This window comes from Amblyraja radiata, chromosome 3, assembly GCF_010909765.2.
Source record: "Amblyraja radiata isolate CabotCenter1 chromosome 3, sAmbRad1.1.pri, whole genome shotgun sequence".
Classification (NCBI taxonomy): Eukaryota; Metazoa; Chordata; class Chondrichthyes; order Rajiformes; family Rajidae; genus Amblyraja; species Amblyraja radiata.
The window spans coordinates 93,913,426-93,927,165 of NC_045958.1; the positions used below are offsets into that span (position 1 = coordinate 93,913,426).

The following is a 13,740-nucleotide window of genomic DNA, read 5'->3' on the forward strand; positions in this document are numbered from 1 at the left end:
GGATAGTGCTAGTGCAAGGGGTGTTTGCTGGTTGACGTGGTCTCAGTGGGACAAAAGGTCTGTTTCCATGCTGTATCTCTAAAGGTATGTAGCAGGCCAGATACTTCAGGGATAAGACACTGAAGCCTGAATGAAGCTGACATTATACTTCGACATTGGGAATGCAATATCTGCAATATTTTGTGGACACAAATCTATCCCATTCCACTCGACACCACGATGGTGTTCTGCATCACTGTCCTTCGGTCTGTGTTTGGAAAGGACAGTGAGCTCCCCCTGGTGGTTCAACTGATTATCTGGGAAAAGGACTTGTAGTGTAAAATGCAAGAGAGATATATATTTATATAGTACCTGTCACAAACTCAAAATATCACAAAACACTTTAAAGTCTATTTTCAAAAAGTAGTTAATTTATTGTGTGGTATTTATGCAGGTTCTAACAAACACCTTTGTGATATTAACTGATCTTTTTAAGTGATGTTGATTGAAGGTTTTTTATGAATGATATCCAATTCTTGCTCTCTTGACGCCATCCAGTGCCAATCCCAAAAAGCTTACCTATTTGGCGAATTCAGGTACTGGACAGGTTGCGGCGTCTCAGTTCATCCATAGCCAACCTAAAGGTCAAAGTACCACGAACAAGACACAAAGTGCTGGAGTAACTCAGCGAGTCAGGCAGCATCCATGGAAAACATGGACAGACGACGTTTTGGGTTGGGACTTTTCTTCCGTTAACTGTAAAACATGGATAAGCGACTTTTCTGGTCGGAAATGTCACCTTCCCATGTTCTCCAGAGCTATTGTCTGACCTGTTGAGTTACGCCAACATTTTTTCACGAATTTGATTGAGTTTTTTTGTCATCTATATCAATCATTTGGATGAGAACGTATATGGCAAGATAAATTTGCAGATTATACAAAATTGGATGGTATTGCAGATAATGAAGATGGATGTCAATTGCAGTTATCTAAGACATCGATGGGACAGCTTTTCAAGTATTGTATTCGTTCTGGACACCATATTACAGGAAAGATATTGTCAAATTGGAAAGGGTACAAAACGAAATTTCATTCCTGCAGTCATGACATTAAAAAAAAAACCAAGACACACACTTAACACAATTTACACAAACATCCATCACAGTGAATCTCCAACACCTCCTCACTGTGATGAAAGGTCTTATCTCTTCCCTTTGTTCTTCTCCCGCGGTCCAGCAGTCCACTGCAGCGTCGAGGCGACTGGGGCTCACGATGTTAAAGCCCACGGCGGGCTATGGTAAGTTCCGCGGCTGTTTAAGCCGCGCCGAGCGATGTTAGGCCCCGCTCCGAGTCATTTAAACCCTGCGATTCCGGCGGGAGAAGTTGCCGTTGCCGTTGCAACTCCACCTTCAAGGAACTATGCACCTGTACTCCTAGATCCCTCTGCTTCACAACTCTCCGCAGAGTCCTTGCATTTACTGTGTAGACCCTGCCCATGTTAGACTTAACAAAATGCAATACCTCACATTTTTCTGTATTAAATTCCAATACTTTTCTATCTGGTACTTGGCTATTGAAGGCTCTGCATGTACAACCTTCAGGATGTGCTTTCAAGCAGATATCCAGCCAGGCTTACCTTGTCTAATTTAGGAAAAGTGGCCCGGCCTTTAGTCTGCAGTTGGTCCTCCAGTTCCTGCACACTTTGCCTCAGGGTAGACTGAGCGAAACTCAGGGCCGCTTCAGGGAACATCTGGGAGAGATCGTACAACTGCCTGCAAAAATAGAAAATGGAAGGAATTAAACTGATCTGAACACAGTAAGATGTAGAAACAAGGAACTGCAGATGTTGGTTTACAAAAAAATTACACTAGATGCAGTAGCTCAGCAGGTCAGGCAGCATCTGTGGAGAACATAGAGAGGTGACGTTTTGGGTCGGGACCCTTCTTCAGTTTTCTCAAAACTGCAGATGCTGGTTGGTTTACAGAAAAAAAAGACACAAGATGCTTGAGTAACTCAGCAGGTCAGGCAGCATCACTGGAGACCATGGAGAGGTGAGTATTCCGGTCAGGACTCTTCTTCAGACAGTTGAAGAACATGGATAAGTGACTTTTCCGGTCGGAAACAATGTCTAGCTGCCTTACACCCCGAGTTACTCTCGCACTTTTGAGTTCTTTTAAAAAATATATAAACCAGCATCTGCAGTTCTGAGTGTCAAAGTACCGAACCCTGTCAATGGCCAGACACAACAACTGGCCGTAGGAGCGTATACCCAGAACATCAGTGTTTCCTGAAAATCAGGAATCAGAACAAAGGAGGAGGCTGCCTGACCCACTGAGTTACTCCAGGATTTTGTGTCTATCTTTGGTGTAAACCAGCATCTGCAATTCATTCTTACACAGGTTACGTACTAATGTTCCTACATGACATTTGTCACATTTTGGATCGGGATTCTTCTTCAGACTCTTTTCCAGTCTGAAGTGTAGATGGAGTCGTTGGAATGTGGGGGAGGGGAGAGGGAGGAGGCTAGTTTGTGTGGGATCGGGTAAGACAACTCTGAAATATATTGCAGTATCGGGCTACACAAAATTGTGATGCATCCCAATAGGATTACACCTATCTATGTGGTCCAGAGATGCTGCATGACCCACTGAGTTACTCCAGCACTTTGTGTACTAGTGCATTGTAGAAGTTGGTGAAAGTCATTGGAGAGAGGACAAACTGAGTAAGTCTTCTGAAGAATCTGGTCTTATTTATATGACCATAAGGCATTGGAGCAGAATTAGGTTATTTGGCCCATTGAGTTTCCTATGCCATTTGATCATAACTGATCTATTTTTCCCTCTCAACCCCGTTCTCCTGCCTTCTGTCCGTAACCTTTGGCACTTTTACTTATCAAAAACTTATAACATCAATCTCCACTTTAAAAATACCCAATGACTTGGCTCCACAATGAATTCCACATATTCACCACCCTCTGGCTCAAGGAATTTCTCCTCATTTCCATTTTAAAGGTACGTCCTTTCATTCTGAGGCTGTGCCCTCTGGTCCTATACTCTCCCACTAGTGCAAGCAACCTTTCCACGTCAATTCTATCCAGGCCTTTCATTATTCAGCAGGTTTCAATTAGATCCCCTCTCATTCTTCTAAATTCCAATGAGTACAGGCCCAGAGCCATCAAGCCCTTCTCATACGTTAACCCAATCGTCCCAGGATCTTTAAAAAATGATATTTTCCTAATCTTTTGTATATGGACAAATCTTTTCATCTGTTATTGGTTGTGGGACGACAGTATAAGTTTTAAAATATAAAAGTTTAAAATTTCATGCTAATGCAAATGCATCCTAGACAACGAAAGGATGTCTGGAAGATTTCTGTCAAAATTAATTGATGGCAGCCACGCACCATTTAGAAACCACTAAAATGTTCTGAAGATTATCTTGTACTTACGGCACCATCCTGTCAATTGTTTTCAGTTCAGCTGGCTGCCTGGTTGCCAGCTCCCCAATGTAAGTCCACAGGAATCCAAAAAGGTTCTGTAAAACATTAGAGTTTGGAATTTAGATGTTAGAGATACAGCGTGGAAACAGGCCCTTTGCCCCACCGATCACCTCATATACTAGGACTATCCTACACACGAGGGACAATTTACAATTTGACCGACAAAAACCTTTGAAGTGTGTGAGGAAACTCCAGAAAAATCCAGAAAAAACCCACACGGTCACATGAAGAACGCACAGACTCCGTACAGACAGCACCATTAGTCTGGATCGAACTCGGGTGTCTAGCGCTGTAAGACTGCAACTCTACCACTGTGCTACCCCATGAAATATGGAACCATGCCGCATCATGACGGAAGGAGCACAAAAAAAAACCTAGAACAAAGATCATTATTTGACTCATTGCTCTTCTGCCAACCCTTTGCTGAATCCCACTCTTCAACACTGCATGCCAATCAATTGTTCAAACGTATATCCAATTTTCCTTTAAAGATCACACAGTTTCCATGTCATTGCTTCCTGTGGTACGGGATTTCCAGCTTCCAGTTACCTCTTAAAGAAATTCCTCCTAAACTTTCTCCTCAACTCCCAGGGTGGCAATGTCAAAGGCTAGAGGACGTGGCTTTAAGATGAGAGGGTGAAAGTTTAAAGGAGATGTTAATGGTTGTGGGACGACAGTATAAGTTATTTGTTTCTTTACACAGAGGGTAATGGGTGCTGGAACGCACCGTCAAGGGTGGTGGTGGCGGCGGATACGATAGTGGTATTTACGAGTCTTTCAGATAGGCACATAGATATTCAAGGAATGGAGGGATATGGATCATGCAGGCAGAGAACTTGGCATCATGTTTTGCATGGACATATTGGGCCATAGGGCCTGTTCCTGCGCTGTACTGTTCTATCCTGTTGCTATTTTAAGCTGATGATAATTCATAACAGTGACAGTAAAATACTTTAATCCTTCAGAAATGTTTTCATAATTCTTCATAATCTTGATCAAATCCTCTCTCAGCAATTTCTATTCTGGTGGAAATAGCTTTGACACTTGCTGACTAGAAAGTAGAATAGTACATCTCTCTACCCTTATCCATCCCTGGTATTGGCCTGAAGCTTCTATGCTATACACTTCATAATTTAATGTTCTTTCCAAAATAGACATCCAAACAAACAAATACAAGTCAAACTCTAGCCAGATTAATCTTTTCTACAAGTTATTAAGGGCCTGTCCCACGAGCATGCGACTCCATGCGGCAAGTGCGACCTAAAGGGCCGATCCAAACCAGCATGCGGCAAGCGCGACCAAACCAGAAGTGGGAGCTGCGCGGAGGTCGAGTGAGTGACATGAAGTTCGAGCGAAGTCCGCGGGAGGTTCGCGCGTGACGTACGGCGTCGAGGCGGCTGTGGGCCGGCAGGCCGTTGCCGTGCGGATTTTTTAAGCACGTTCAGTTTTTCGGAGCCCCGCGCGATGTCGGGACCAGCTCCGCACAACTCCATACAGCTCCGGCGATCGAAGCAAGACCGGCCCCGCGAGGCCGTACGGCTCAAGCGACGTTAGGTCGTGCTTGCCGCATGGAGTCGCTTAGGTCACGCTTGCCGCATGGAGTCGCATGCTCGTGGGACAGGCCCTTTACTTGCATTCAATGCGTCTATATATTACAGATCAAAATGAAGATGGTTTCTTATACTGATGTGTGGATGTGTGTGCTTTTTGTGAATTTTTATTTTAGGAACTTGCAACTATGTCCTCTGCCAGAATCATACTTTGCCACATTAAAATTGCAAGGACTGAAGTCTGCCTCGCTAGTCTTCCCACAACTTGCTCTCTTTGATGCTAATAACATTTTTCAGGCTTGCTTTTCCAACTCATCAAATTTCAAAGATTCAGAGTTATACGGCACAGACACAGGCACTTCTGCCCAACTGGCCCATGCTATCCAAGATGCCTATCGAAGCCAATCCCATTTGCCTGCTTGTAGCCATATTCCTCAAACCCTTTCATATCCATAATCCTGCACAAATTTCTTCCAAACATGGTAATTGTACCCACCTCTACTATCTCCTCTGGCAGCTCATTTCATATACTCACTATCCTCTGTGCAAAAAACACACTCCTCAGATGCTTTTTAAATCTTGCCGTCTTCACCTTAAACTGATGCCCTCTAGTTTTAGACCCCCCACCCAATCTGCAAAAGACTGATCCTCTTTATGCACATCATAATCTTATAAATTTCTTTAAGGCCACTACTTTGCCTCCTTCACTTCAGGGTAAAATGCCCCAGCCTATCCAACATCCCCTCATAGTCTCCAGAGTAAATGTTATCTCCAGACCAGCCAACATTCTTATGAAAAGAAGACACAAAATGCTGTAGTAACTCACTGGGTCAGGTAGCATCCCTGGAGAACATGGATAGGTGATGATTCGGAACGTATCCGACCTGAAATGGCACATCCATGTTCTCCAGGGATGCTGGCTGACCCACTGAGTTACTACATAGAAACATAGAAAATAGGTGCAGGAGGAGGCCATTCGGCCCTTCGAGCCAGCACCGCCATTCATTGTGATCATGGCTGATCGTCCCCTATCAATAACCCTTGCCTGCCTTCTCCCCATATCCCTTGACTCCACTAGCCCCTAGAGCTCTACTACAGCATTTTGTGTCTTTTTTTGTAAACCATCTGCAGTTCCTGGTTTCAACATACCTGTGAATCATTTCTCCATCCTCTCTAGCTTAATCACATAATTCACTCATTTATTGTCTGTCACATGTGACGGGGCACAGTGAAATTCTTTGCAGTCTACTCAATATATACAAAATGGAAGGTTGACACAAAATGCTGGAGTAACTCAGCGGGACAGGCAGCAACAAAGGTAGCCACAAAATACTGGAGTAACTCAGCGCGACAGGCAGCAACAATGGTAGACACAAAATGCTGGAGTAACTCAGCGGAACAGGCAGCAACAAAGATAGACACAAAATGCTGGAGAAACTCAGCGGCTGAGGCAGCATCTCTGGTGAGAAGAAATGGGTGACGTTTCGGGTCGAGACCCTTCTTCAGACCGTATACAAAATGGAGTCTGCACTGGGACATCAGGCTCCCAACTGCAGGCTTTACTGCTTGGTTCTTGTGGTAAATATTTATTTGACGGTTAGGCACAAAATGCTGAAGTGCACTGTGTCATTTTTTCCCAGGAATGTTGCCTGTACTGGAGAGATGCTGCCTTACCCGCTGAGTTACTCCAGCATTTTGTGTTCATCTTTGGTATAGACCAGCATCTACATTTCTTTTTATTGCTTTATTGAAGGTTCCTGCTATGTAGAATAATAAGCGTAAAGCGCATTTAAGATTTAGAAGCGTATAGCGCATTTAAGATTTTGCTGAGAAATGTGAAAAGAGTGTATAAATGTGGAGTACTTTCTGAACTGTACAGGAAGCTGAACAGGAGCTGCACTTTGACAACATGCAAAGCACTTTACACAAACCGCTTCTTATAATTAATCACAGGTTTAACTCAGTCAAACGCTTAGATGACAATAAAGTTTAGAATGATGACCAAATGAGTGTTTAATAAGGCTTTACTGTATTATTGAAACTTTAATGGACCACTGACTGTTTATTTTAACAATCCTTGCTCAAACAATAATTTACTATGAAGACGCATTACATAAGTCTGTGGTACTGAATGCATCTTTGTGTATATAAAATAGAACAATTACTTTTAATATATTCATATTACAGAGAACTAATGGCAAGGCCAATATTTAGAGTCATAGAGACAGAAATAGGCCCTTTGACCCACTATGTCTTTGTTCACTGTTGTACCTAACCACTCAGTCCCCATTGTTTGCTATGTCTTGGTTATGCAAGTGTTCAGAATCCTCTGAAATGTTGCGATTGAATCTGCCTCCAGCACCTCCTCTGGCTGCTTCTTCCAGATATCAACAACACTCCCGGTCGACAATCCTATCCTCTTAAACCGCTCTGAATCTCTTCCCTCTTTTATTGCCCATCCCAAAATGGACCACAGAGATTGTGATGAATGGCTTTCAGGAACAGCTGAGGACCTTGTGAAGGTACTCTGATACTGGGGAGCAGGGAGGGGGTGGGAACGAGAGTTGCTGAACATTATACCTCTAAGACCAGATGGTGGGCAGCACAAAGGGGGGCATGCAGATGTTCTGATGTGCCTGACCAGCTGGGATGTTCAGCTGCCTGTTTGCTATTGACCTGCTAGCCTTAAGCTCGCCGTCAAATGTACTTTGAGCTTCTCCCCATGCTTCTCAACCTGTGGTGAGTATTCCTTCGCACTCTTGACTTGTGCCTAGCAAGTGGCGGAAAGTTTTCAAGGAACCACCTGCCACAGGATATTTAGCCTCTGTCCTGCGCTTGTAGTTGCAGTATTTGTGTGGATTGTCTGCTCATGGTCAATGATGATCTCCAAATGTGGGGAATTCAGTGTTGTTAAACCGTAAACACCAATGAATGTTCAGGACGGATGGTTAGTCCAATACTGAAACCGGGAGCAACAAACAATCTGACGGACAAACTGAGTCTGAAGAAGGGTCTTGACCTGAAACGTCACCTATTCATATTTTCCAGAGATGTCAAGACTGTTTTATTGTCATAAGTCCCAGATTGGACAATGAAATTCTTGCTTGCTGCAGCACAACAGAATATGTAAACATAATACATAACGGGAGAAATAAATGCTGCCTAATCGGCTCAGTTACTCCAACACTTTGTGTTATTTTGTGTAAACCAGCATTTTCAGCTCCTTGATTCCACATTATGACTGCTCCACTGCGAAATCTCCTCAAGGTATGCTACTTGGAAGAAGTTCTCCTCTCTATGAATGGAGGAGTCTGAAGAAGGATCCCGACCCAAAACGTAACCCTTTCATGTTCTCCAGAGGTGCTGACTGACGTGCTGAGTTGCTCCAGCACATGGTGTCCTTTTGTGCAAACCAGCACCCTCAGTTTGTTGTTTCTATCTGATGCACAAACTCACAGGGTCAAGCAGCATCTGTGGGGAGGGGGGTAAAGAAGTCCTTTGGGTCAACACCGTGCGTCATGACAGAGGGCAGAGGGAACGTTGGCAGTATAAAGAGAAGAAGGGTACAAGTGAGGCTGGAGCCAGTAGGGAATTGGTGGATTGAGGCTGTCTGGAGTGGGCGGCGCGACTCTTGTCAGCAGTGGCCTCTGCAGTCCGTCTGTCTTTTTATTGTTTTCTGTCTTGTTCTATGTAGTTGTTATTGTTATTTTTGTCGGGGTATGTGTGTGGGGGTGGGGTGGGGTGGGGGAACTTTAAGGTCTTTCCCTGCACGGGAGACCCGACCTTTTCTTTGTCGGGTCTCCGTTGTCGTTGGGGCTGCAACGTGGAGCAGCCTCCAACAGGAGCGACCCGGGGCTCCAGTCGCGGAGCTGCGGATTTACTCACCATCACGGAGCTGGCCGAGTCCGGAGCGGGTGGAGCTGTGGTGGACGCTGCTGTGACCCGACACCCGGAGATTCGGAAGCTCCTACCGCAGGTCTGTGGACGGTAATGCCAGGAGCCCGCGGGTCCCTGGTGGGAGACGGCTTTTCGGGGCTTCCGCAACGGCGACTTCTCCCGCCCGAGTTGCGGGGTTGAAGATTACCTGGAGCGGGGCCTTACAGCACCGCCCCGCGCGGCTTGGAATGGCCGCGGGACTTTGTGAGCGCCCGCCGGGGCTCCAACACCAAGAGCCCGCCGGGGCTCCAACACCAAGAGCCCGCCGGGGCTCCAACACCAAGAGCCCGCCGGGGCTCCAACACCAAGACCCGGTGCGTGGCCTTGCATCACCCGGCGTGGCTTTAATGGCTGCGGGACATTTAACATCGCCCGCCGGGGGCTTTGACTGTCTTTGACTCTGACATGGGGGGGAGAGGGGAGAGCAGGGGAGAGATATATTTAAGTTTTGCCTTCCATAAGGTGTCTAAATAGGGTTCAGCAAAGGTTCATCTGACAAGAAGCCAAAAGGGGAGGGTTGGAGCTGGGAGACAGCGGTAAATGGATGACAGATGGAAGCAGACAAAACGCAGGTGGAGCCAGATTCTTTTTAGTTTAGTTTAGTTTAGAGATAGAGTGGAAACAAAGTCTTCGGCCCACCGAGTCTGCACCGACCAGTGATCCCCGCACATTAACACTATCCTACACATACTAGGGACAATTTACGCATACACCAAGCCAATTAACCTACAAACCTGCACGTCTTTGGAGTGTGGGAGGAAACTGAAGATCTCGGAGAAAAGCCATGCAGTCACGTGGAGAAGGTACAAACTCCGTACAGACAGCACCTGTAGTCAGGATTGAACCCGGGTCTCAGGCGCTGCAAGCACTGCAAGGCAGCAACTCTACTGCTGCGCCACTGTGGCCGCCCAAATGGAGGGAGGGAATGGTGAAGGTGTCAACAGATATGTCAGTGACAAACAAGAACACAAAGACCACCAGTGCTGGAATCTTATTTATCAGATTGTAACATGTAAAAGGCATTTGGACAGGAGCATGGACTGTAAAGGTTTAGAGGGATATGGGCCAAATGGGACTAGCTCCCTCTTTGTCAGGTTGGGGGTACCATGTAATCCAGTGCTCCATGGTCGGATAGTCGGCGACTAAACCGTCTCCCCCACCTGGTTTGCCAGGTGAAGAGGGGGCTGTGGACCTCCAGCAGGACCAAAAACAAGACCTGTCAAAGGGCGGTTGAGCTTCTAGCGAGCCAACGGCCATCCACACCTCAGTAGAAGTTGCGATCACTGTCGTACATAGCATTGTATTGCACCGCGCCTGTTGATGTTTTCAACGATGATGATGGTGATGACAGTCAAGCATACAACTTGGTCAGCATAGACAAGTTGGGCCGAAGGACCCCTCTCAGTGCTGTATAAATCTATGACACTATCATGCAAGAAGGAAACTCACCTCTAACTTAGGTTTATTTCCTGCTGAAAGACTTGGGTGGTTGCATTTCTGAATGCGTTCCACTATTAAGCACTGCTTCTCCGTTTCTTGCCGCGCGAGCAGGGATTGCAGCTCCTCGTACGATTCGGGGACTGTGAAAGTAAAAAACATGAGAAGGGGATCAGGAAGGAAATTTGCCATTTGTGCCCTGTTCAGGATGCAGCAAACGTTCATTTGACAAAGAACAACCTGGGAGGAGAATGGGCCAATATGCAGAGTTTAGAATAATGAGAGACGATGGTCGAGTCAGAGGAATACAGCAGGGAATCAGGCCCTCTAGAGTCTAGACCGGCAAGTCAGCGCTGACCACCCACCACTAATCCTACATTAATCCCATAGTTTACTCTCTCCATATTCTCATCAAGTTCTCCAGACCCTACCACTCACCCAATACTTTACAGTGGCTAAATGACCTACCATAAACATATCTTCAGGATCGGCAAGCAATAGACCTTGAAGAAACACATGTGGTCACAAGAAGAAGGCACAAGCTGCACACAGACAGCACTCAGGGTCGGGATTGAACAGAGGTCACTTTGAGGCACTGGCTCTACCAGCTGTGCTTCTGCGCTGCCGTATAATTTTATTGCAACGTATTAAATTCTGCTAAAGTGCCACGAGAGACTGACTTCCCTGATTGGGGAGAATCTGAGCCCTTGTACTCCTCTTTGCGGAGTAGGCCAAATTGGCCTAATTCTGTTCATATGACATGAACTCTACACAAAATCATGAGAGGCATACATAAGGTGAATGGGTGGAGTCTGTGTCCCAGGGGAGAGCAGTCCAGAGCCCCAGGACCCAGGTTTAAAGTGAAAGGGTTAAGACTTAAAGAAGACATGAAGGGCAAATTCCTCACACAGGAGGTGCTGCATTAATGTATTGAGCTGCCAGCTGAAGCTATAGAGGCCGGTGCAATGGCGACGTTTATAAGACACTTAGATAAGTACATGGAGAGGAAATGTTTAGCGGGGTATGGGCCAAAAGCAGGCAAGACTTGCTCAGTTATAAAACCTGGTCAGCATGGTCAAGTTGGGCTGAAGGGACTGAATCCATGCTATGTGACTCTTTGACTTATGAAAGAGATGAATAAATTTGATTCAGTGTTTATTTCAAAAAATTCCTGAGAACACTCCAATATTGAGAGAAAAGAACAGTGCCACAGATGCTGGAAATCTGTAAGAAAAACATTGTGCTGAAAACCACATTGAATTAGATGGAACTGCAGATGCTGGTGATCTATATCAAAGATTGACACAAAGTGTTGGAGTAACTCAGCGGATCAGGCAGCATCTCTGCATAAAATGGAGAAGTGACATTTTGGGTCAGGACTCTTCTTCAGACATTCATCCATCCACGTCTACTCCTCACGAACATATTGCCAAATGCCCCATTGAGGCTGTTGCCAGGATCATCATCTGAGGCTTAGATTTCATTAGCTGCAACAAAAATCCTTCACTTACCAGAGAAAGTAAAGGGGAGTTGTGTCTTGGCTGCTACCATCATGGCTTGCCTTGCCTCTTCACTTGGTGCCTTTTCTTTCTTTGGGGAGGATTCAACAGCTTTCTTCTCCCCTGCACCCTCATTATGTTCACCTTCAGACTCAGAGTCTTGATCCAAATGGCTATCATCCCCGAGGTCAGAATGATCATCTTCATCACTCTCTTCGCTCTGGTTCTCCTCCTCGTCTTCATCCTCATCACTGTCTTCATCCTCTCTATTTTCCTCTTCATGTTCGTCACCCAGCTCCTCCGCTTCATCATCCTGTTGTTCCAACTTCCCATCCTTTTAATAAAATAAATCAAACTCCAGTTACCTGCTTAACCTTATATGCTGAAAAAACATATACGAACAATGGAACTCAAAGTAAGTACATTATTAAGGTAAGTGATATCTTCTCCATCCAGAATAGTTCAGTCATCTAGTCTGGGAGATTTTACAGGGGAAATCAATGATGAGAAAAGCCTAGCAGACTGACCAGTGTCACCATTCACAGGTGGTCCAATTAATAGTCAAAAGAGGAAACAAGGGACCACAGATGCTGATTTACAAAGAAGGACATAAAGTTGGACAAAAAGCTGGAGTAGCTCAGCGGGTCAGACAACATCTCTGGAGAAAAGGAATAGGTGACGTTTTGGGTCGAGTCCCTTTTTCATTCTGAAGGGAAACATCCACCACTCTCTGTACAGCAGGCAGTAAAGAAAGCAAATGGCATGTTGGCCTTCATGGCGAGAGGATTTGACTGGCGAGAGCAAGGTGGTCCTACTGCATTTGTACCGGGCCCTGGTGAGACCGCACCTGGAGTATTGTGTGCAGTTTTGGTCTCCTAATTTGAGGAAGGACATTCTTGCTATTGAGGGACTGCAGCGTAGGTTCACCAGGTTAATACCCAGGATGGCGGGACAGATATATGATAAAAGAATGGATCAACTGGGCTTATATTCATTGGAATTTAGAAGGATGAGAGGGAATCTTATAGAAACAGATAACATTCTTAAGGGATTGGACAGGCTAGATGCAGGAAAAATGTTCCCGATGTTGGGGGAGTCCAGAACCAGGGGTCACAGTTTAAGAATAAAGGGTAGACCATTTAGGACTGAGATAAGGAAAAACCTTTTCAGCCAGAGAGTTGTGAATCTGTGGAATTCTCTGCCACAGAAGGCAGTGGAGGTCAATTCATTGGATGTATTCAAGAGAGAGTTAGATATAGCTCTTAGGACTAACGGAATCAAGGGATATGGGGAGAAAGCAGGAACAGGGTACTGATTCTACATGATCAGCCATGGTCATATTAAATGGCGGTGCTGGCTCGAAGGGCCGAATGGCCTACTCCTGCACCTATGTTCTATGTTTCTGTAGCCTCCTTCATTACTGGTCGTTCGAGTTACCGAAGCAGGCTATGATTGACCTAGTAAGTATGCTCACTAGGTGACATATTCTGTGACATATTCGCTATGTCACAGAATTCTCTATCAAACTTGTACAGTTTGACAGATTCTCTCTCAAACTTATATAGTATAAGTCTGACAGAGAATTCTGTGACATAGCGAATCTCCTAAATCTTATTTAACAAATTGCATTTAATAAGCGGGGTCTTGACTTGTGAATGAGGAGCTATGAGTCATTGTTTAAAAATAAGATGTCTCCCTTTTAAGACAGAGGTCAAGTAAACCTTTTCTCCCATAAGTTCACAGGTCTCGGAACTCTCTTCTGCAAAGGGCAATAGAAGTCGATCCTCACCTCGGGTGCTGTCTGTATGGAGTTTGAATGTTCTCCCTGTGGGTTTCCTCCG

At 45.3% G+C, this 13,740-nt stretch overlaps 1 protein-coding gene across 3 annotated transcripts in view; it reads right to left on the reverse strand.

Moving 5' to 3' along the window:
* Positions 1 to 13,740, reverse strand: part of nop14 (NOP14 nucleolar protein) — a 50,959-nt gene that overhangs the window by 16,313 nt on the left and 20,906 nt on the right. For all 3 annotated transcript variants that reach the window (XM_033018350.1, XM_033018352.1, XM_033018351.1), the window contains exons 9-12: positions 11,912 to 12,233; positions 10,413 to 10,543; positions 3,427 to 3,512; positions 1,616 to 1,751 (exon numbers count right to left, since the gene is read on the reverse strand). In XM_033018350.1, coding sequence (XP_032874241.1) covers positions 1,616 to 1,751; positions 3,427 to 3,512; positions 10,413 to 10,543; positions 11,912 to 12,233 — 675 coding nt within the window. The remainder of the gene's footprint in view (positions 1 to 1,615; positions 1,752 to 3,426; positions 3,513 to 10,412; positions 10,544 to 11,911; positions 12,234 to 13,740) is intronic.